Here is a 25,178-nt window from a genome sequence, read left to right as displayed (position 1 = left end):
TATATATATATATATATGAGGTGGTTGTTCAAGGAGGTGGTTTTTGCCGGTTTGCAGATCCATAGTTTAAAAGATAACCTAAACCATCCACTTTAAGGGAAGATCATGTGACCTAGTTCAAAAGATCGTGGCCAAACCCTGACAACAGAGACAAGAAAAACAATACAGAGCTTTAGTTTGTCCTTGTGTGCATGACGAACAGAAACAGTACAGCAGTATTTAAATAACAGCAGACAAGCCTAGTGTAAGTACTTTTGTAAGTAAAGTTTTAGATGACAAAGGAATATCAGACATGACTGTAAAAATTGCAATCATGTTCACCCAACAAAACTGTCAGCTCATGTTCTCACAGAAACAGTGCCTGGGATTTTTACAACAAAGCCACACAATTTGACAGACAAGGGGATGTGGAGTGGCTGTCATCACAGCAGTGCGAAAGAAAGAAAGAAAGAAAAAAAAAAAAAAGATTAAATAATCGGAACTGTCAACATCGTTTGAGAACAAATGCAATTATGGAGTGGAAACTGAATACGGGGGAATGCACCAACATTAAGTCATGCTAAATAACTCAGCAGATTACAGCCTTTGAACCCATCTCTCTGATATATCCCCTTGCTGGTTTGTGTTGGAAATACATTTAAGGCCAGATTCTTCTGATATTCCCTCGTCCCTTTGAGTATGAAGATTAAGCCTCCAGTTCCAAACCAAGACCCAGCTTGTGGCCTCCTGCATTGATGTTTTTTCCATCAACCAGGCTAGACAGCGTGAGCTTCACACCTGCAGAAGCAAGAGGCGCCAACATTAGTCCCTACATAGAAACCTACTACTGAACCAGGTATGTTCAAAGTGAAAACACACAGTGGTGCTATGAATTCATTCTCAAGGTGCAGTTATTCACACAACATTTACTCCAGACCAAATATACCTAAAGTAACTAATTTAATCAACTAGTTAATGATCATTATTTCCACTTTATTGTATTTGTTCCTGTATTCAAAATCCTCTTACCTGGTCTAAGAGTCTGGGTGTATCCAACACCAACAAGGCTATTGTTGTTCACTTTAGCCTATTAAAGTGGGACAAAAGAGTAAAAAAAAAAAAAATAAAAAATCAGTTGGTGACTTTATCAGTTTGATAAACTTCAGCTTCTTACACACACTTACACTGATTGAGGCATCCTGATCCAGCTGGTATTTGGCTGCAATACCAAACCGTGTGCTGTTGTTGCCAGCAGTCCATGCCAGGTTGACTGCCGTCTCGAGCTTGTCGCTCACCTTCTGGTAGATGGACCCTCCAAACTCAGCTCCATCATTGCTTTAAAGACAAATCATGACTTTACAGTCTAAGCCGAACTCAAAACGTTTAACTTCAAATTGTGTAGACTATCTTGAATGCAGGCTTCTATTTGACAGTGTGTAATCTAAACAGTACAGTTAACTTTGTTGCTTACACTACAACAGCTGTCAGACACATTCATGTCAGACTCCTGCTCCAGTTTGAATCACCCGCAGATGAGTACCCTTATTTTTAGCAATGTAAAAGAATGCCAACAGTTGACAAACTTGATGTAGAGATGTTTCTTACACATTAGTATGCAGTTGGAAATCGCCTGTCCTGTAGCCAATGGCAAAGTTGTTCTGAATCATCTTGGATTTTGCGGTGTCAAAGGACATCTGGTAACCGGCGAGCCAGCCCTCGTAGCCGACCACACCAGCTCCATGAATGGTGGGGCCAGCGAAGTCGAAGTCCACGTCACAGCCCACGTTGACATACTCACGCTTGTAAGCAGTCTTAACTTTTCCGCTCTTCTTGCTGTAAAAGAGCAAAATTAGTCAAGCTTAAATGAAATGTGTTAAAATAGACATTCTATAAACATACACAGTATCTCAATACTCTCAGCACATGACATTACTACATAAAAAGTTTTAACCAAATTGTTGGTTTCTTCTAAAACAACATGGCTCTCATTATACAGAAAGTGCAAAAAAAAAAAAACTAGTTATCTGCTTCAATTAGGCAGGTGTGTTTTCCTGAACATAAGCAGTTTCTCTTCACTGTCAAAAATCTCTTCATCTTGCACTTTTTTCCCCCCGAATAAGTCTCGACAGCCTTGCTGGTGTCAGAGCAGCCTGTGATTTCACATGAATGAAATAAACTCCATTTCTGCTAATTTTTCTACTAACTCTGGCCTCGTCACAACTAGCCAGACTGAAAAAGTGAAATCTTGCTGACCATATTGTAAAGTCACTTATACGAATTGCATTTTTGGGTGTGTGCGCACGCACGCACACGTGCCTGCATGTGTCATTTCTTCATCACAAGAAACAAAAACATAGTTCTTAAGAAAAAGACTTTTCAAAACCTGATAGTCAATTATAGAAGAGTGCAATAACAGCAGCTCCGTACTGGATCAGGGGTCACATGACCAACAACACTTGTCAGGCAGATCAGGCTCCAGCGTTAAGGTTGAGGAGCAACCAAGCCGCCTAGATGGGGATACGTTGCTAAATAAAAGGCACAAAAGGTTTACAGTCACATTTCTGTGACATTCCCATGTAAATTTACCCAGTGTTTGGTGAGAAGGTTGTGTCAAAAGTCAGCTTCAGTCCCTTGGCAATCTATGAGAAAACAGCAAGATAATTTAACAGGTATGACAATGCTAATATGCAGATAGTTTATTTTTCACAAACAGTTTTTCCCCCCTCCCTCGAACCTGATCTTCAATGGTAATTTCTGTTCCAAGTGTGTTGTCAGTGTTCCACTTCTCAGTGAAGGTCAGCCCATAGTCTGTCTTCTTATATTTAGTTTCCAGGCTCCCCACCACTTTGCTGGTATCAGTGTTGGATGAACCAGATGTTTTAAATTCCTGCAAATTCAGACAAATATTTTAAATTCCTGCAAATTCAGACAAACTGCAAACTGGAAGATTTGTTACTCTCTATTCCTTGAACATAAATAAATAATCGAAACCTTTACAATTTCTTCTTTGGTGCAGTTACTACTGAAATCAAAGTACAACTGCAACATTATATGTCGTGAACTGGCATTACCCAATTACCTACCAGTAAGAGTTGGGAATTTTTAGACGCATCATGGTTAAAACTGGTAGTACATCAAATAAGGGGTATGCAATGAGCATATGATAATTAAATGTAAATTTATAACTGGACTTAATAGGTTTTCACATGTTTAAGAGGTTTTTGTCAGCATCCTTGCAAAAACAGGTTTTAGACCATCTAAAACCCAATGCTGACTAGTCATGACAGTTTCATCATACAACCAATCTGCTTTGTGTAGACATAATCCTATGAGATCTCAGATGTGACGGAGAGTAGGCGCTGTACTGGGTCCACTGTGGTGAGCACAGATAACTGATAAAAACAGACAACAAAAAGTCATTTTTTGTCAAAGCCCAGTTTTACAGAAGAGATTTCAGAAGTACTGACAAATACCACGTCCTCTACTAGGATGCCCCGAGCCAATCACAATGACCATGATCAAGACAGGCTTAATTTGTTTTATTTATTTTAGTACAAAGCTATACAGGTCAATTACAATATACACCCTTTCAAAGATATTTTATTTTTGAAAAAGAACCAATTTGCAATTTTTGGCTCAAATTTCTTCCAAGCCAGATCATTCCCTCGACTCTTAATTCAGTGGCATTGTTGCCACTCCAGTGCAGCTGTGCCACATATTTGCTCAGCCACTTTAACTTCTGAAAGCAGTGGAATTGAGCTGTTCCTTGATCAGAGTTTTCCCCCTCTGTAAGCCACAGAATATAGGATTAAATTACTCAAAATATTTATAAAATTACTCAAAATATTTCTATTGTGCCATCTCTACATTAATTTGGTGACTGCAACCAGAAATAAAATAAAGTGACTTGAATTTTTTTTTTATGTTAATTCACAACACAGGCACACACTGCTCCATGGCTGAGCGTCGAGACTGGTGCGTTTATTGTTGCTGTTGTCTGTACTCTGTTATTCATTCCTATTGTTCTGACTAGAAATGCTGATAGACTTTTTCATACCAGCACTGTAGTACAGAAGGCCAATAAGTTGCAGTGAGGAAATTTATTCAGCAATACTTTCCATCATGTCTTACTTTAATGTGTTATTACAAACCATTTAAGACATCAAGAGCATCTTCAAATCAGCAAGACACATTAAAGAAAGTGATGAAATGTCCCGACAGCCAGAGGCTGTGAGCGCGGACCGGCCGCTGGGCCACCCGCCCTCGACTGCCACACAGTGCTCTCTGCACCCGACCCCCATGGCACCCTCTACAGGTGGTGAACCCACAGGAGGGTGGGCCCACGTCTCTCTTTCGGGCTGGGCCCGGCCAGGCCCCGTGGGCTAAGGGCCGACCACCAGGCACTCGGGCGCAAGCCCCAACTCCAGGCCTGGCTCCAGGGTGGGGCTCCGCTGTACCGGCTAGTGTCTCAGTCCTTGATTTCATACTGGTCATGGGAGCTTCTGAACTACGCTTTGTCTGACCCGTCCCCTAGGACCTGTTTGCCATGGGAGACCCCTACCAAGGGCATGAAGCCCCCGACAACATAGCTCCTCGGATCATCCGGGTACGCAAACTCCCCCACCACAATAAGGTGGCAGTTCGAGGGGAGCAATGATGAAATGTAATTTTAACAATTTCAAGTACCTTCTCTTGCTTGCTATCTATTTATCTGCTCTGAAGTTGTGTAATTCTTTTGTCACTAATATAAAGCAGACACAAACGGGTACAATGAAGTCCAATTGCCATAAAAACAAAGAGATGACATTACCACACCATTGGCTGACTTTGTTTTGACATCAAGCTTCACCAAGCCAAATCCTGAAGATACACAAGAATTTTGATCATATTAGATTAGGTGGGAAAAAAGAAAAAACAAAACATGGGCTGTAAAGTTACAAACTAGTGACTTTTATGAAACCATACCATAGCCTTTGTTGAAGATGTCTTTAGCAGATTTACCCAGGTCAGCATATGAAGGAGGCACTGTCGCCATTTTATCTGCAAGTATAAACAAAATGCATATATATTTTGTTGCCTCCGATATTATTTGCATCATTGCACAAGAAGAAAAACAAACATTCATTTAGTCTGTAAATTACATGACATTCACGTAGAGATCCAGAGACTGGTTTTGCATTAAACACTGACAACATGACGTTATGACCAGCAGCTCTGTTAAGCCACACTGAACAAAATCTTACACATTTCTCAAACCTGCTCAACAAAAAAATCATTTCATGCTGCAGCCAGCTGCCACTGATCTGTGAGAATGGAAATGTGGAGAATCCAACACCCCTTAAAAGTGTTCTGTTAGAATGGGCACGTGTGACAAAGCAGAACAAATAAGACTAAAGGCACCTTGGCACTTGCACAAATTTAATCCACACACTGCCATGTAATTCGCCATTCCAGTGCATCCCGCTTTGTCCCACACTATATAAAATAATAATTTCAGTCGATGATGCATTTGCTCTCAGAATCACAGAAAAATTATATACAGCTGCAGGTTGTCTCATGCACATCGTGCAGTGCACTTGGAATCATCTCAAAAGTTTTTATATATATATATATATATATATATATATATATATATATATATATATATATATATATATATATATATATATATATAAAAAATGGATTAAAAAAACTGTTGTATTTCCAATCCTTATGAGTTAGATAATGAATCTGTAAAATGATGTTTATTATAGATAGAGGTAACATCTCATCATAATCGTTTAGATGCTCTGCGCACCATGTTTTCGAATGGGTAGCACAATGTTCAGGACTAGTTCATGAAATTAATGCATGCCAGAAGTTTGGAACATTTCAAAAAAGTTTTTGCGCCCTGGCACACAGTTTACAACAATTCAGGACGAGTTTATTCATTGGCACGCAAGACTGCAGGCCAGTGCAGGGATCAAATTTGTGCAATTCTCAAGGTGTCACACATTAGCGTGCATAACATTACATAATATGTTATGCAAGCTAATGTAATACATATGTAATAGTTCAGCAACAAGAGACAACACTGGGTGCATGAAGAAGTTTGTTTCCATCAGGAGGTAAGCTTGAAGCACAACAGGATGAAAAAGTAGTTCCTTGGATGACCACTTGTCGGCGGCTCCAGATAGAAGCACATTCCCATATAAACCCATGTTAAAAACACCCAGATTCAGAGCAGAAAGATGTTTACAACATCAAGATAAAATAAAAAATAAAAAAAACAGTTTTGATCTCTATAGCTAGTTTGCTCCTTCATAACAACTGTACAGAGGGCAAATTTGTTTTTTCACTTAAACTCATTTTAAGGTGTTTTAAGCCAGAAATCGGGGCTCTCCCCAGAAATTTAGAGCATGATCACACCAGAGGTCAGTGTGGAGGTGGTTGGGGGGAGCTGGCATTTTGCCTTTTACCAAATACCAATGGAAGCCATTTGATACTTCAGCTTTACATCTAGTCTAAAATTACAAACCACAACAGACGAATGGAAAAAAACAAGAAGTCGTAGTATTTTACAATTTCAATTCAATTTATTTTAATTTATATAGCGCCAAATGGTGGTAAGGAAAAACTCCCTCTGAGGAAGAAACCTCAAGCAGACCAGACTCAAAGGGGTGACCCTCTGCTTGGGCCATGCGACAGACAAATGTACAACTTTTGTTCTTCGCGCCGCTGTTCTTTCTCCCCTGTGAATGCACATCGAGCGGTCAGTGAGCTCAAGACTGTACAGAAAAGTCACAATGAACACTTCGTCCTCAACTCTTAATTTTTTGAGAGAATGGCCGATTTTGGGTCCAGAGGAGTGCGGAGCCTCGTGTCTGTAGCAGTCGGAGCACAACACCATTTTAGACCAGTTTTATCCTGGCTCTAAAAACGTACAGCTGAAAGTGTCCACAAAGCTGTTTTTACAGGCTACCTGAACATGGAGCAGTATTTCTTTCACTGAAACTTCTCATCCTTACAGTATCAACAACAGACACGTTTGAGCGTGCACCTGTCTGTAGCTGGCTCACAATATGCTAAACTGTTATGAAAGTGTAACACAAAGGTCAATTTTTCAAGTTACATGTTTTTATTGCAAACTAGTTTGAAATTGTAGTACACATTTCTTTCATAAACCACAAAGCTCAAGATAACTCATTAACTTAACTTTAAAAATTTCACTTTTCCATAATGGAAAAGTGAAATTAAGAGTATGGACCCTTGCGGATGTTATTTTTGACAGACAATTCTCAGGTTGTTTTCAACTTGTTATAATTTCTTAATACATGTATCTTTTATACAAATTGACGATGTATATCGGAGAACACATTTCAAAGTAGAATGCCCATCTAAGTGTAAATGTTAGCTATAGTTTATGCGACTTTTAACCATCTATAACCATCTATATCTCCCACTTGGTTTTGACAGACGGCGTAACATCCGCAAGGGTCATTTTTAATTTAATTTTTTTGTACTTAAAATTGACTCAAGGTCCTTTTATTTACTTTTAATTTTTCATTTCATGGGTTTTCTATTGACTAACGCACAATGCAATTGCCTTGAGGTTGGTCTGAAAAAAATATGACCTGGTTGAAAAAGTGAGGTCCAATTGTGTTATAATATGTGATGGAAAAGTGGATTTTCCAAACTTTTCAATTTTTCTTTATTTTATGACCAACAAAATACACTCAAATTATGCATACTATACATACATCAGTTACATTAGTATTAACAATAAAACATTTCTATTCAACAATCCATATTTAATTAACACATTCATGAAGTACCTCAGGTGTAATATAAGGGTTTAGCATATTGTGAGCCAGCTGTTTTTATACAGGCTGTGCTCATGACTGTGCACATGCAGTGGCAGCCCCTCTCATTGTTTTGTTTCAACTACAAATAAATAAAACAGTTAACACTTAATGACAACGCTTGATGTTGCAGGAGGTGACACCAGCTGACAAGGAACACGTAATTAATGAGAAAAGGATTTTTCTTTTTCTTTTTTTTTTTTTTAAACAGGACAATAGAGAAATGGGTGAGTTATCTGTGATCAAATCTGACATTTTATTGAAACGAGCAGTCCAACAATTGTAATATTGGGCCGTGCTTGCGCATCAGCACACGCCCTTTTCAGGCAGAATTTTGCACAGGACTTGTGAATATGGCGTACATCTATTCAAATCAGCATTCGCCAAAAAGAAAAACAATTTACCGTACACAAACTGTGTTTATGTATTCCTATATCCAGAGTTGTTAAGTTGTGTATGTGCATGATCCACGTTTATAGTTTTCACTGTGAAACTGTAGGCAAGTTGTACAAGATACACTGATGGTCTACTGGTTAAGCGTTGGGCTTGAGACCAGAGGAACCTCGGTTCAAATCCCAGCCTGACTGGGGGAAAAAAAAAAAAAAAAAAAAAAAAAAAAAAAAAAAAAAATCACTAAGGGCCCTTGGGCAAGGTCCTTAATCTCTTAGTTGCTGCCGGTGTGTAGTGAGTACTTTGTATGGCAGCACCCTCACATTGGGGTGAATGTGAGGCATCATTGTAAAGTGCTGTAAACATATGATGCAGATGGAAAACTGCTATCTAAATTCAGTCCATTTATTTACCATTTAGGCACATATACGAGCCTGATTTCCACTCCCATTTTTATCCATGGAAGGATGCAGACACACCTTCATTCACTTACACATTAACAGTAGGGTGTGAGAATATAGAAGGATAATATTGGTGTCTGCCGATTAATGCTTGAAAAGTGATTTATTTGTATCAGACATGAAAATCTGCACCAGCAAACTGATAATACAACCCCTGGCAAAAATTATGAAATCACCAGCCTTGGAGGATATTCATTCAGTTGTTTAATTTTGTAGAAAAAAAAAAAAGCAGATCACAGACATGACACAAAACTAAAGTCATTTCAAATGGCAACTTTCTGGCTTTAAGAAACACTATAAGAAAGCAGGAAAAATAATTGTGGCAGTCAGTTAACGGTTACTTTTTTAGACCAAGCAGAGGGAAAAAAATTTTTTTATATATATATAGACACTCAATTCTGAGGAATAAATTATGGAATTACCCTGTAAGTTTTCATCCCCAAAACTAACACCTGTATCAAATCAGATCTGCTCGTTAGTCTGCATCTAAAAAGGAGTGATCACACCTTTGAGAGCTGTTGCACCAAGTGGACTGACATGAATCACGGCTCCAACACGAGATATGTCAATTGAAACAAAGGAGAGGATTATCAAACTCTTAAAAGAGGGTAAATCACGCAATGTTGCAAAAGATGTTGGTTGTTCACAGTCAGCTGTGTCTAAACTCTAGACCAAATACAAACAACACGGGAAGGTTGTTAAACGCAAACATACTGGTAGACCAAGGAAGACAAAGCGTCAAGACAGAAAACTTAAAGCAATATGTCTCAAAAATCGAAAAATGTACAACAAATGAGGAACGAATGGGAGGAAACTGGAGTCCACGTCTGTGACTGAACTGTAAGAAACCGCCTAAAGGAAATGGGATTTACATACACAAAAGCTAAACGAAAGCCATCATTAACACCTAAACAGAAAAAAACAAGGTTACAATGGGCTAAGGAAAAGCAATCGTGGACGACTGGATGAAAGTCATATTCAGTGATGAATCTCAAATCTGCATTGAGCAAGGTGATGATGCTGGAACTTTTGTTTGGTGCCGTTCCAATGAGATTTATAATGACTGCCTGAAGAGAACATGTAAATTTCCACAGTTATTGATGATATGGGGCTGCATGTCAGGTAAAGGTACTGGGGAGATGGCTGTCATTACATCATCAATAAATGCACAAGTTTACGTTGATATTTTGGACACTTTTCTTATCCCATCAATTGAAAGGATGTTTGGGGATGATGAAATTATTTTTCAAAATGATAATGCATCTTGCCATAGAGCAAAAACTGTGAAAACATTCCTTGCAAAAAGACACATAGGGTCAATGTCATGGCCTGCAAATAGTCCGGATCTTAATCCAATTGAAAATCTTGGTTGAAGAAAATGGTCCATGACAAGGCTCCAACCTGCAAAGCTGATCTGGCAACAGCAATCAGAGAAAGTTGGAGCCAGATTGATTAAGAGTACTGTTTGTCACTCATTAAGTCCATGCCTCAGAGACTGCAAGCTGTTATAAAAGCCAGAGGTGGTGCAACAAAATACTAGTGATGTGTTGGAGCGTTCTTTTGTTTTTCATGATTCCATAATTTTTTCCTCAGAATTGAGTGATTCCATATTTTTTTCCCTTTGCTTGGTCTCTTCAGAAACATAAGGACAATGACGCTGAAGAAAAAAAGAAAAAACATTTTTTTCCTTAAAGCTGCTTAATCACTACTAAGATGAAAACTTTTGATAATCAAGGAGTGCCTCATGTTTTTGTCAGCACCGACAGACCAACCTGAAACTACAACCCCTGGCAAAAATTATGGAAGCACCGGCCACGGAGGATTTTCATTCAGTTTAGTTTTGTAGAAAAAAAAAAAAGCAGATCACAGACATGACAAAACTAAAGTCATTTCAAATGGCAACTTTCTGGCTTTAAGAAACACTAAGAAATCACGAAAACAAATTGTGGCAGTCAGTAACGGTTACTTTTTTAGACCAAGCAGAGGGAAAAAAATCTGGAATCACTCAATTCTGAGGAAAAAATTATGGAATCACCCTGTAAATTTTCATCCCCAAAACTAACACCTGCATCAAATCAGATCTGCTTGTTAGTCTGCATCTAAAAAGGAGTGATCACACCTTGGAGAGCTGTTGCACCAAGTGGACTGACATGAATCATGGCTCCAACATGAGAGATGTCAAGTGAAACAAAGGAGAGGATTATCAAACTCTTAAAAGAGGGTAAATCACGCAATGTTGCAAAAGATGTTGGTTGTTCACAGTCAGCTGTGTCTAAACTCTGGACCAAATACAAACAACATAGGAAGGTTGTTAAAGGGAAACATACTGGTAGACCAAGGAAGACATCAAAGCATCAAGACAGAAAACTTAAAGCAATGTCTCAAAAACTGGAGGAAACTGGAGTCAACATCTGTGACCGAACTGTAAGAAACTGCCTAAAGGAAATGGGATTTACATACAGAAAAGCTAAACGAAAGCCATCATTAACACCTAAACAGAAGAAAAACAAGGTTACAATGGGCTAAGGAAAAGCAATCGTGGACTGTGGATGACTGGATGAAAGTCATATTCAGTGATGAATCTCAAATCTGCATTGGGCAAGGTGATGATGCTGGAACTTTTGTTTGGTGCCGTTCCAATGAGATTTATAAAGATGACTGCCTGAAGAGAACATGTAAATTTCCAGTCATTGATGATATGCATGTCAGGTAAAGGCACTGGGGAGATGGCTGTCATTACATCATCAATAAATGCACAAGTTTACCTTGATATTTTGGACACTTTTCTTATCCCATCAATTGAAAGGATGTTTGGGGATGATAAAATCATTATTCAAGATGATAATGCATCTTGCCATAGAGCAAAAACTGTGAAAACATTCCTTGCAAAAAGACACATAGGGTCAATGTCATGGCCTGCAAATAGTCCGGATCTTAATCCAATTGAAAATCTTTGGTGGAAGATGAAGAAAATGGTCCATGACAAGGCTCCAACCTGCAAAGCTGATCTGGCAACAGCAATCAGAGAAAGTTGGAGCCAGATAGATGAAGAGTACTGTTTGTCACTCATTAAGTCCATGCCTCAGAGACTGCAAGCTGTTATAAAAGCCAGAGGTGGTGCAACAAAATACTAGTGATGTGTTGGAGCGTTCTTTTGTTTTTCATGATTCCATAATATTTTCCTCAGAATTGAGTGATTCCATATTTTTTTCCCTCTGCTTGGTCTAAAAAAGTAACCGTTACTGACTGCCACAATTTTTTTTCCCTGATTTCTTATAGTGTTTCTTAAAGCCAGAAAGTTGCCATTTGAAATGACTTTAGTTTTGTGTCATGTCTGTGATCTGCTTTTTTTTTTTTCTACAAAATTAAACAACTGAATGAACATCCTCCGAGGCCAGTGATTCCATAATTTTTGCCAGGGGTTGTATTACATGTTCAGACTGCAACAGGTGTGATTCTAACTTTAACACCAGGTTCACCTCAGCAGCTTGTCATAGTTGAAGACATGCGACCAACAAACTGTACCACGATTGGCCAGGGGAGCAGAAATACATTGCGAGGAATGCAGTTCACTTGGGGTATTTAAAGTGGCCCACAAAAAAAAAAAAGAAGTTTTTCTTCAATCAGTGGCTGATGACCTGAGCGAGAGGAGCAACTTAAAACAAAAGACTCAATGTTTTTAATGTCTTTTAGAACTTCCTGAGTGCCAAATAAAATTATGCTAACAAGCCAATATATTTGCGTACAAGTACCCACAAAGCACTGCCTCTAATGTGAGAAGCAGACAAATCTATTAGACTTTGAAAAAGCAGAGGTACTAGATTTTTCCTACACAAAAAATTAAGTGTACAGGTAAAAACAGCTTAAGTTGTTCATCAGCCTCATTTAGTTGAAGATGATAGTGTAGTCAGGTTCACTATGTTTGGATTTTAATTTGTGGTGGATAGTATGAAAACTATACATGTTTTTAAAATGTTACAGTATAACCAATCAGAAAGACAATGTTTTCTGGATTGGGTAGTGTTGTTCTCAACACTAATTTCTCAAAAATGTCCCATCATCTTTCTGTTTTCGCAGCGTTCATCCTTGACCCAAAATACATAAGCATACGAAATAGCAAATGTCAGTTCTCCCAAGTTTCTCCGTGACCGAAGCCATGCACACGCGCACACACAGAGGCCACTTGGATAATCCAATGTGGATTAAAAACCTGGGAAAAGAGAAGCACAATTTCACTGAATGAAAAAATGTTTCATTTAATGGTTACAGTTCTGGAATTACAAAGAAAAGAAAACCTACTCAATTGGCAAAGTAAAGTAGACAATCAACTCTGTACATTCAGAGCAAATGAGCCCGAGGAAGTTTAATTTTAACAAACAACTAGAGACATTCATCACGAAATGCCCCGCGTGCAGTATTATTTTCCATTCAAAGTGCAGTAATATGTACTTGTATGGGGTGGGTATTTGGTTGATGCCTTGTGTGTTTGATGTAAAACTGGGATATACAATGAAAAAACTGGAAATTGGCATAATATTTATTTAGAGGATGTGAAACAGTGACCATAAAAAGTCGGTCAGTCGCCAGCCTTCAATACAAATGCAACCACTGGTGACCTTGAAACGGAGGTCAAGGTCACCGGCCTTTGAACCCATACAAAGTACTCCTCCAAGGGATGTACCAACCAAGTATGAAGTTTCTACGAGTAAAAGATGCGGAGCTACATTGCGGCAAAGGATTTGACAGTTGTGCCCCCTGGTGACCTTTAAAAGTAGGTCAAGGTCACCGGCCTTCGAACCCATACTAAGTACTCCTTCAAGGCATGTACCCACCAAATATGAAGTTTCTGCGAGCAATAGGTGCGAAGCTTCACTGCAGCGAAGGATTTGACAGTTGTGACCACTGGTGACTTTGAAAAGTAGGTCAAGGTCACTGGCCTTCGAACCCATGCGAAATACTCCTCCAAGGCATGTACCCACTAAATATGAAGTTCCTGCAAGCAATAGGTACGAAGCTACGTTGTGGCGAACGAATTGCGGCCGGACAGAAGGTGCAAGCGCCGCGCGGGGCATAAAAAAGTGTATCAGTATATTTTTTTTTGCATCTCCCACTAGTGGTGGGAGACGCAGTAAAAAAAGTACCTTTTTTTTTTAAAATAATAATAAAGGCAGGATCCCGATCTTATAGTGATTATTTTTTTATATTGCACATCTCTGCTGAACTCCAGTGAGGTCAACCCTTGACATCTCAAATTAATTTTTCAGAGCTCAGCAAGAAAATCAGATGTAGATCTGCACACCACCACTCTGCCTGCATGCGATCACTAAATCGAGCTTCATAGTAACCTGTTCTGAAAGTGCTCAATTGTAGCTTGCTTGAACTCTGACTCATTTCAGTCTCCACTTGTTTTGTGACGGCCCAGCACAGCCTCAATCATGAAACCCGAGGCACGTGAAATCTTTGATATTTTTTGCACTTTTAAATTCACACAAAGTTACATGCCCCACCAAGTCTGCACACAGATGCTCTGAACCGAGCAGCACAGTAGCTCCATCCAGGACACCAAGCTTCTGAGAGTGCCCTGCTCAGCTCAGAGCTGCAGGCCCTCAGACTGTCTTGGCTGAATTTGTCAATACCAGCCGCAAAACAACAATTTCACATAAAGACACTCTGCCATTCTTCATTTTTGCCACCTCTGGCTGACACTTGTAAAGTACATATTCATCAGTGCTTAATTTGATCCCTAACAAAACCCTGGTGAGAACAAATATATTTTTGTGTTATAGTAGGTCCAGAAGTGTGTGTATTGCAGGGTGGGTTTGGCATCAAATAGATGGCTCCATATAGTTACATCAGTCAGCCATCGCTGATGGACAACTGCCCAACCCTTGTTTGAAAGGGGGCACAAAAGTATGATGAAAAAATATCCCAGGCCGAGCCACAGAACAGTAGCTAAGACAATGTGTACTGCAGTGCACTCTCCATGAAGGCAGATCATGCAGAAATTTTAATTGTTCATGACCTGATATTGTCACACCCCTAGTTTACACAGGGAAAATAGTCCTCAAGCATAACTACAACAGCCATCCTTGCACAAGTGCAAGTATTTAATTCACATCCACAAACAACAGCTAAGGAAAAATTTAGTTCACACAATTACTATCTTTTTCATTTCTGGTGGAAATCAATGGGAAGGCACTGTTGCTATGGCTGTTACGGTCAAATGCTGGGCAATAACGCACCATTACTTTTAACAGGCAACATTTGTGAAGTAACAGAGTGCCGTTGCTACGTCGTTTCCCCCAACATAACAACTGCACTCTGCATGATGGGACCGGAACTACACACTGCGCAGGTCAGGGCACCTTCTGTATAAAAATGGCATGATTCCAAAATGGGATAAAATTTGATATTTTAGCCATGATACCCCTTCAATTAAAGCTGAAAATCCACACAAACACTTGATTGTTTCGTTTCATTTCATCTCCATTGTGGTGGTATACAGAGGCGCAAAAAAAAAAAAAAAAAAAAATTGTGTAACTTTTCAATTACTTGTAGGCTTTTATAGTCAGTTTTACTTTTCATTCAATCCTTTCAGAGCAGTTACGACAGTCACATGGAGGCGATGATCGCAGCACTTTATGTCAAACTGGAGGTGGACAAGGTTACTGACTGAGGGCCTATCTACCCCTCTACATGTGTGATCTGTCACTGATAGGAGTGGCAAAAACGTACTAGCATTAGTCACTCAACTTGCCACACCAGTTAGCTAAGCTGTCTCACTACTGCGACCTAGGCCAAAGGGAGTTAACCGAATGATAGTGAAAAGTGGGAATAGCAACTTAAATTAAAAGCAGGCTCATTCTACAAATCATCTTTGCAACACATGGGCATTCCTTCAAAAACGAAAAAAAAAAATGTAAACAACAACGTCGGCTTTTTATCGCTCGGCATGTGCAGCACGGAGCTACATTAGCTAGCTTTGCTAACACGCAAAGTACCGGTTGAAAGTAAGTCAACAAATCAGAGACAGGCGCTACGACATAACTTACTACAGTCTGAACAATTAAACGGTTCTCTTACCGGTTGAAGTGGAAGTGTCGGTTGACTAAAGTGACTTTAACAGAGAAGTTCCTCACGCCACACGGTTAAGGGAAGCGTCACCGGGTTGGAGGGCGAACTGAAGGAGACTGTGCCGCAACACAATCCAGACTTATCACATACAGGGGAAGGACCCGGGCCGGCCGGCAATCTGCCTGATTAAAACAGTTAAAAGGTCGATGAGTGGGGGAGTGGGGATCGAAACCTCTTTTACAAGGAAGACCTGGCCAAGAAAGGCAGCAGGACATCATAAAGAACAGGTTAACATCAACATGAGAACGTTGGTGATAAATAAAATACGTCTTGGTCATAACATTGCACATGTACATGATATAAATTCTCAAGCAGATTTAGATTTAGAAGCAAGGCATTGCACAAACAAATCCCATTCCCGATCTCGTAGGATAGACCGGAAGGCGTTCAAGGAGGTCATTCTGGACAGTTTCAGTTCGGACTGGAGAACGTTCCAATCAGAGGGAGCTACAAACTGAAGGCATTCGTTCCCACTTCAGAGGTACACAAAAACATACGTCATTCAAGCGCAGAGCATAATGACTTTCAAATCTCTGAAGTAAACTGGATAAGTAGGTTGGGGCCAGACCAATAAGAGTTTTGGAAACCAGAACCATCCAGTGTGTATAACGCCTGGCAGACAAAGAGGGCATGCCCACTTTGGCATAGAGCTCACAGTGGTGGGTGAGGCGGCTAGAACCGGTGATGAATCTCAGGGCACAATGGTACAGCGGGGTTAGAGACTGTAGACAACTGGATGAAGCACACCTATACATGACATTGCCATAGTCCAATAAGGGCAGGAAGGTAGCAGTTATCACGAGCGTTGAACACTTTCTAAAACAAGTATTCCAAATATCCCCTGTCTGCTACCTTCAACCCGCATGGAACTTAAACATAAACCCAAACCGACTTTCAGATATCTCATATATATATTACTCTGGAACAAACAGCACAAACATTGTTGTAAAGGACAATAAGAAGGGAATGAAGAGAGCACACTTCACTTTCCCTGACAATGACAAGAATAGGATGAGATTGTGGCTCAAAGCAATTCCCATTACAAATAACTGTGAAATCACTTGAAATTCTCATGTGTTTACATAATAAAATCACAATAACATCTAAAAAGTTAGCTAATGTAAAATTAGCTAATAATACAGTGGATTAGTGGTTAGCACTGTTGTCTCACAGCAAAAAGATCATGGGTTTGATTCCCACCTGCTTTTCTGTGTGGAGTTTGCATGTTCTCTCTGTGTTTGCGTGGGTTTCCTCCGGGTGCTCCGATTTGCTCAGATTTCCTCCCACATTTAAAGACATGCAAGTTAGGTGAACTGGTAACTTTATAATTGTCCAGGTCTCATTTGCAAAAGAGATCTCACCTGGTTAAATAAAGGTTAAATTAAAAAAAAGTGAATTTTAGGCACAATCAATAAAAGTTTTACCTTGCGATGTTGATTCCATTGTCTGTGTGCAGCGGTTAAATTGCTGCCTTATCTGAGCGTCTTATAGCAGTTCACCATATTGTTGACTTCTCGCTGTGCTACCATCTCTCTGAGAATTTGCAAAATTTGCTTGAGAATTGAAACCTCAATACAGCGATGATGTTTATATACTGCAGGAACAAGATCAGATACATGAAGGACAAAGCAAAATCTGAGCACGAAGTCAATACCCAGATGCCCAGAGAAACACAGCGTGACTATGTCACAACTGATGTTCCCTCACAATGTAAGTGATACTCATATGTATCACATGAAACTCGATAATCGTTGTGCAGAAAATAAAATTAGAAAATGATTACATTACTTTTAGAACCCATAAGGGTTGGGGGGGAGACATTAGGTGGCTATTGGCTGTACTTTACAAACTTAAAATCCAGATGTATGTGGTGTTTTCTGTGATCCACAGAAGGTGCTGTGACAGATGAGGGCTTACGTCTTATTCAGCTACATCTTTGCTCTGCGAATACTCAGTGACTGCAAGCACGAATATTGGCAGTGCTTCTTGTTGTTGTTGTTTTTGCAGTCCATGTTCATTTTCACAAAAGTCTTTGATTTGGTTGATGAGGCCTGGCTGGTCTCTGGAACATTCAAATTTACAAGTTCCACAAGTTAATGGCCATCACAGCAAGCCTATTCATTGGTGCTGTTATTGCTATGTATCTTTCGGGTGTGTGTTCTGGCTTCTACACCGTTCCGTACTTGCATGGACTGTGTGTTGGGTAGGGTTATGGCGAACAGCAGCTTAGGTGCCTTTGTCAGCGAACAACGGTTTACTGACCTTAATGTTGCTCTGATCTTTGTGGAAACAATGTATATTAGAGGTGGGTGATACTGGGAATTTTGGTATTGATCCTATATCAAGTAAATACAGCCCCAGTATCGCTGATATCAATACCGACACCGATACTTTTAAATATTTATGCTTCATAGATCCAAAGGATCTAAAAGACCTAGGATAGAATTTTGCCAAACATTGTACGTGAGAACAAAATACTTTACTATCACAATCAACATTTTTGTTTACAAAAAATATCACTCAACACAACTTAAAACAAAATCTCCTGAGGTAGAGGGCTGACAAACCACAATACAAGGGTGATCTGCTCTGTAAAAAAGCTTGAGTATCCATCTTTTTACATGAGGATCGGTCAATATCAATACCAGCGTTGGTATCGATATTAGGATCGATCCGCCCACTTCTAGTGTATATACCCTGACTGCAGGACTGAGTAAGGAGGAATTTTAAGAATTGACATTTCAGCAACGTCAACCTGTAGAGTTGTGAGAGAGTTGCCACAACATTGTGCAGAAACATGGTAGATTAATACAACGTTCCTACAACGTTTTTAATTATTGACCTCCAGCCTTTCATAACCAATGACAAGACTCTTCTATTCTACACAGTAAGACATGAGTTAGCCTTACGATGCAGTAGGTGGCGGTATGCACCACAACTGTGGTCGTGGAAAAAAAAAAAACACAAAGAAGACGAAGAAGAAGACCCGGAAGTAATAAAACGCAAAAACAAATTTTGGCGCTCCCAGTATTGTGTAGGACACAGATTGTCTTCACAGTCCGCAGTGATGGAGTACGGCAGGGAACGGGTGGTGGCCTTAGTGGACATGGACTGTTTTTACGTGCAGGTGGAGCAGAGGCTGAATCCCGCTCTGAGAAACACTCCGTGTGTGGTGGCGCAGTACAAGACGTGGAAAGGAGGCGGGTGAGTTTCAAAATAGCCTCTTGGTACGTTTACAGAGGAAATGCGCCAGAACCGTTCTGACAGAGCTGTTTGTGCGGTTTTGTAAACTGGTTTCAACTGAGAAATATAAATTTATTTCAGTCAGAGCTTTTGTTGAAGGCCCGCAGTCTGTAACCCTGAGACAACTAGACTTAAAGGGGTCATATGCAGATTTCCAGAAACTTATGAGGGTCACCACGGTTCCAAAAACTGATGTTAAACTTGGAAGCAAAAACCCCCCCCCCAAAAAACAAAAAACAAAACAAGACAGAAAACGCCTTTTAAAGAAGGTCCACGACGTGTTTCGGTGCCTGTCAATTTAACTGGACAGACATTGCCCCTCATTCTGAAGAAGGGCTACATCCTTCTCATGTGTCCCGGTGTCACAGACTGAATGGTCCCTCCTTTTGATGAGTCCCCCTGCCATCATTTTGGAGCGCCAGCAGCGATTTGCAGATTATCGCCTCATAAAATTGCCCTCCAGTCATCATCTATTGCAGCGACAGATCTTTGAAGATCCCTTCATTGGCTACCGGTTTCTGCTAGATCGGATTTTAAAGTTTTATTGTTGGTTTATAAAATTGTTCATGGACTGGCACCTTCCTACCTGGCGGACTTGGTTAAGCCCTACGTACCTGCGCGGCCCTTGCGTTCGCAGGTCGCAGGGCTTCTGTGTGTTCCGAGGATGAACAAGAAGTCTGTGGGGTATAGAGCCTTCTCCTACCATGGTCTGACTCTTTGGAATGATCTACCTGCTGTTATTCGGCAGTCTGACACGGTGGAGATTTTTATATCAAGACTGAAGACCCACTTTTTTAGACTCTTATCATTGATTTAATCTGTTTGTGTTTGCTTTGTAATTTATTTTTATTCTACTGTGTTTTATCTTTTTATTGTGCTTTTCTTGCTTTTAATTTTGATCTTAGATTAATTTGTGTTGTTGTGAATTGTGTGAAGCGCCTTGGGGCAACTTTGTTGTGAGTTGGCGCTATATAAATTAATAAATTGAAATTGAAAATTGAAGCTTTTGTTCAACAATCATTTCAACATAAATTCAGCATTATTTCATAATTAAAATCAGGGGAGCGATCAGAGCGCGACACCAGCATGTCTGAGACTTACTATCTGAGTCTGACTCTCTACTGATCAGTGAATAATGTGATTATTAACCATTAGATGACAAAGTAAAACCTCCTAAGTCATTCTAAAGTCAGTTTTAAGCATAAACGAGGCAATAATGTAATCTAATACTAATTTTGCCAGTCTCTTTTTGACATCATTCTGAAGAATGTTCACCATAACTTCCTGAAGACCAAGGTGATATTTTCTAACCAGCAGTATAAAACTAAAAGATGTTGATGATGATTAATGATAACTATCTATAGAGCGTTGGGAACTAGAATTCCGTTTGCTGTACTTTACATTTTGTTTGAAATATGAGGACAGGAAACCTTCAATGAGCACAGTGTTTGACGACTGCAAAATCCATCTCGTCTGCTCAAAAAAAGCTGTATCATTTGAGGACAAGTTCTGCCTGTGTGTCATAAATGTCTCCCACATTTACCACAGGTTTGCTGACACATGACGCAAAACCCTTTACACTGTTGCATTAATATGTGCTCACACTCTGCAAACACAGAAACTTCTCTCTCATTGATCTTCATTAGAATCATAGCTGTGAGTTATGAGGCCAGAGCCAACGGAGTCACCAGGAACATGATGGTGGATGATGCAAAAAAACTGTGTCCAAACCTGGAGGTGGCACGGGTTCGGGAGTCTCGTGGCAAAGCTGACCTGACGTAGTAAGTAGTAACTGCTTCTCTTATTTACTGTCCCACTGTGGGGTAGGATGAAGATTTTAACCTCTTTAAAATTTTCCTGTAAATGTGTTGAAAAAGTTGACAGATAAACTTGCGTAGTTACAGGGAGGCGAGCGTGGAGGTGATTGAGGTGATGTCTCGCTTTGCTGTGATTGAGAGGGCCAGCATCGATGAGGCCTACATGGATCTGACTGCTGCAGTGCAGCAGCGGCTAAAGAACATGACAGATAAACAGATAGATCCTCACCTCCTGAGGACGACGTACATCCAGGGTTACCCACGACATTCTACGGAGCAGCAAGAGTCTACAGAGGATGCAGTCTCAGATAAAGGTCTGACATTGTGGACACTGGATGCTGTATAGACTGCAAACAAAGATGAATTAATGTGAAAATCCAAAATTACAATTGGAGATATTCTCTTGTTGCAGGAGTAAAACTCACAACAAATCATGTATAATGGACCTGCTAACCAGATGTGCTGGAAATATAACAGCAAAGGGTTAGAAGTGTTGACCTGTATTGGACCCACTACACATGTAGAGTGGCAAGTGCCAGAACAATAGTCAGTATGTGACACAGTGCTGCTCAAAGTCCAAAATTTAAAATAGGTTCAGAAATAAATGTAAGAGTCCATTTTATAAAATCAGAATATTAAATAAATTGTCAAGAATTGTTACTGAACAACAGTATCAACAGTGATGCCTTTTTATAGAGAAATAAATAAAATAAAATACAGGTGTGACAGTAATTGGCACACTTTGATGAATTTGAGTAAGTCATCATGTTTACAGGTAGCTTTCTTTAGATAAATCAGGGGATGGATACATGAACATTTCCAAGCCAATGACGATGTCTTGGACTTCATTTACAGCAGGGCTGTTAAAAATTCAGAATTCAGTTCAAAATGACTCTTCAATTTTAAATCAAGTCTTGAGGCTGATTTCCAATTTTGAACTGAGGTAGCAAACAGGATGCAGAATTACAATTCTATATTTCTGAATTCTGCACAGCCCTGATTTACAGAAATCATTAAGAAATACAAACAGTATGGTACTTGATGGTTGTCTGGAGGAGGCAGTTCTCAAAAACTGACAAGTGACGGGAGTCCTCAAAACTCCTACGACAACTCTGAAGGAGTTATAGGCTTTGGTGGATGTGATTGGATAAACTGTGCATCGTGCAATGTTTGTCTGTTGCGTCACCAGTTCAGCTTCATGGTGGCATGGCAAAAAGAAGGATTTTCATACAGGAAAACAAATCATATCTAGGCCTGTGTCTCCCATGTCCCCCTTTGCAAGTGTTCATATCTTCTTTTGAAGAAAGCCTTTCTTTATTCCACTCCAACATGAAGCTGTATATCTGAGAATGCAACAGACAAGAACTGATTCAGTCTTGGTGTCAAGCATTTTCTTGGAATACCACCAAAGAATCTCTAGTAGTGTGTTTACTTTGAACATCTCTGTTTATCGCAGAGGAACAGCGGTCCAGAGGAGTCCAGCAGTGGTTGATGTCCTTACTTGACCCTGCCTTGGGGGATCAGAAGTCTGCAGACCTGCATCTGGCTGTGGGAGCACTGATTGTGGAGGATATGAGAGCCGCTGTGGAGAAAGACACGGGTTTCCGCTGTTCAGCAGGGATATCGCACAATAAGGTAGGAGAAGCGTTTTTATTCCTAATACTACCTGCGGTAGTGATGCCACACTATTAAAAGCTGACTTACTGTTTCCAGGTTCTGGCCAAACTGTCATGTGGCCTGAACAAACCAAATCGACAAACTGTTTTGCCTTTGGGGTCCGTGCCAGAACTGTTCAACGTGCTCCCCGTCAGTAAGATGTGAGTTCAAAACACGACTCTGTTACAGACTGTGTTCATCACACAGAGCGTGGCTGTCTTCATACTGTAACTCTGTTGCTGTGTTCTGCCAGAGCAGCCGTAACCTGGGTGGTAAGCTGGGTGCGTCCATTACAGAGACTCTGGCAGTGGAAAACATTGGCGAGCTAATGCGATTCTCTCAGGCCCAGCTGGGACAGCACTTTGGAGAAAAAATAGGGTAAGAGATCTGTGGCATTTAATTGTTCCAAGACCTGCATTTAAGCAAGCTGGTGTCATACAGCACTCCATCAATGGAAGTGTACACAGCGCTTTATGCAGAGAGCAGCTCTCATCCACCGTGAATGTCTCTCTCTCACACACACACACACACACACACACACACACACACACACACACACACACACACACACACACACACACACACACACACACACACACACACACACACACGTGTGCTTGTTTGTGTGCCTGTTGTCAGGTTTCTTTTCCATTTTGATGCAGTTGCGCCACAGCACAAAACTTACTTGACAAACGAAGCACGAAGGAAAGTGCTAAACTCATTAAATATGCCCAACATCTACAATTAATGTTTTTTTTTTCTCCTTCCCATCATCGAGGCATCAGTGGCATCTGTACTTAAGCTGGCACAGCACCAAGCACAAAAGTGTTTTTACCATTCATCAAAAAAGACAGAAATCTGAGTATAGCCAGCAGCACTACCAGAATTAAGTTTTTTATTTTTTCAATTTGCCACCGTGGTAATCCAGAGGCAAACTCTACTTACCATATCATACATTCATTCGCTGTATGTGACTTGGTGAGGGCTAGGGAGATCCTTCATTGGTGCCAGTTCTTATGCCCAGATTACAATCATGTGATCAATTGAATTATTTAGCACCAAATTTGTATCAGTCCTGTATAACGTAGTTCTATATTGGTTCCATTGTGGTGACTGTGTGTATCCCCACATATCATAATGTCAAGTCTGAGAGCCTACACGTGTGTCCCATTTCAGGGGCTGCACCCTTCTAAGGCTGCAGCCATTGGTTGAATGTCATGAGTGGTGCAGCAAGGCTGTCTCATTTTGAAGGTTTCTTGGAATGCAGCAGACAAATGCAGGCTTCTTCCCCCCGAAAACAAAGGATACAATAGGTGTATCAACAACAGGGAAAAGCTAATGATGCAATAGAAAAATGCTATGTGTGCTAGACAGTGTAGTAGTTGTTCTGGCCTCCACTGTCTGTGAAGGCCAGAGCTCCATAAGGTGCAACTCCTCATTTGGGACTCAGCCTATGTCTTCCCCTGGAAGGGAAACCAGTCCACTGCAAGTTCCTTCCCCAGCCAAAGCTGGTACCAGTTTCTAGCTGGGTGGACTGAGACAATTCAGATGGAGTACCTTGCTGGAGGACAGGTAGCATGACTGTAAACCAAACCTGGGTCTACATACTGGCAGTCAAACTCCTATCCACTGAGCTGCCTGCTCCTAAGTGAAGTTTTATTCCACCTGCTACTTCTGAGTACAGCTCAGGTGACGTGCTGTACAGTTCTGTCAGTCATGATATATAAAACAAATGGTTCAATGATTTATCCTGGACACTGATCTAATCGCTGTAAGCATAGATATGAACTTAATAGGCTCTGCACACTTCATGTTGCCTTCTCGCTCTTGTTCAGCCAGTGGTTATATGACTTGTGTCGGGGGATTGAGTTTGAACCAGTGAAACCGAGACAGCTTCCCAAGTCGATTGGCTGCAGTAAAACCTTTCCTGGGAAGACATCGCTGACAAGTAAAGACAAGGTACTCGCCATCACTCTGTTGGTTTATTCTGCACCAGACCCATAAAAAACAGCTGCCTTGAGACAGAAGTGAAACATTTAGAAAATGTTGTACAGAGGAGACAGTTGTAGATGTAGTATTGTTAAAACTAGAAAACCCTTCACATAATTTTGTACATAGTCACACTGTTGATGTTTTGTCCACAGATACAATACTGGCTTCATCAGCTGGCTCTTGAGCTGGAGGAAAGATTGAACAAAGACAGAGAAGCGGTAAGAAAACACTGTTGTGGTGTGTCATGGTATGAATTATGCAGGTCTCCTGTAAATGGCCTTGACCATGAAATTATCATGACAATAGAACCGTGCATCATTTGTAAATATGAGCCGTTCACAAACATGTGGGTATCAGCGTTATTACAACTTTTACAGATTAAACAACGCAGAGAAATGCTTTGGCTGTTGGAAATGTTGTCATTATATAGTTTGTCCAGCAGAGTGCACTGCTGGACAAACGATGTCAACAACAACCAGCTATGCTTGACAGCATTGTTTACATTGTTTTTACTGTCTTTCTTTCCAGTGATGTCATATGCAGCATTGTTTACAATGCTGTCAAGCATGGCTGGGACCCACATCACCCCTTGGCCACACTGGCAACAAAAGACAGGCAAAGTGACCAGGTGCCATTCGTTTTCAGTCAGAGGGCATTTTACAGCG

The 25,178-nt window shown here is 40.4% G+C and overlaps 2 protein-coding genes across 2 annotated transcripts in view; one reads left to right on the top strand and one right to left on the bottom strand.

Moving 5' to 3' along the window:
- Positions 1–25,178, top strand: part of polh (polymerase (DNA directed), eta) — a 44,233-nt gene that overhangs the window by 2,379 nt on the left and 16,676 nt on the right. The window contains exons 3-10 of the mRNA XM_034185554.1: positions 18,819–19,009; positions 20,695–20,829; positions 20,947–21,179; positions 22,322–22,500; positions 22,579–22,682; positions 22,780–22,899; positions 24,357–24,480; positions 24,666–24,731. Of these exons, the coding sequence (XP_034041445.1) occupies positions 18,873–19,009; positions 20,695–20,829; positions 20,947–21,179; positions 22,322–22,500; positions 22,579–22,682; positions 22,780–22,899; positions 24,357–24,480; positions 24,666–24,731 (1,098 nt within the window). The 5' untranslated portion in view covers positions 18,819–18,872. The remainder of the gene's footprint in view (positions 1–18,818; positions 19,010–20,694; positions 20,830–20,946; positions 21,180–22,321; positions 22,501–22,578; positions 22,683–22,779; positions 22,900–24,356; positions 24,481–24,665; positions 24,732–25,178) is intronic.
- On the bottom strand, positions 159–15,902 carry vdac2 (voltage-dependent anion channel 2). Its single transcript, XM_034185556.1, has 9 exons — positions 15,755–15,902; positions 4,945–5,019; positions 4,790–4,839; positions 2,714–2,866; positions 2,566–2,618; positions 1,585–1,812; positions 1,164–1,314; positions 1,009–1,066; positions 159–777 (listed from the first exon to the last, which is right to left on the bottom strand). The coding sequence occupies exons 2-9, from the start codon at positions 5,012–5,014 to the stop codon at positions 686–688; spliced, it is 855 nt and encodes a 284-aa protein (XP_034041447.1). The 5' UTR covers positions 5,015–5,019; positions 15,755–15,902; the 3' UTR covers positions 159–685.

This window comes from Thalassophryne amazonica, chromosome 13, assembly GCF_902500255.1.
Source record: "Thalassophryne amazonica chromosome 13, fThaAma1.1, whole genome shotgun sequence".
Taxonomy (NCBI): Eukaryota; Metazoa; Chordata; class Actinopteri; order Batrachoidiformes; family Batrachoididae; genus Thalassophryne; species Thalassophryne amazonica.
The sequence above is the reverse complement of the archived record's forward strand: the minus strand, read 5'-3'. Positions and strand labels throughout refer to the sequence as shown.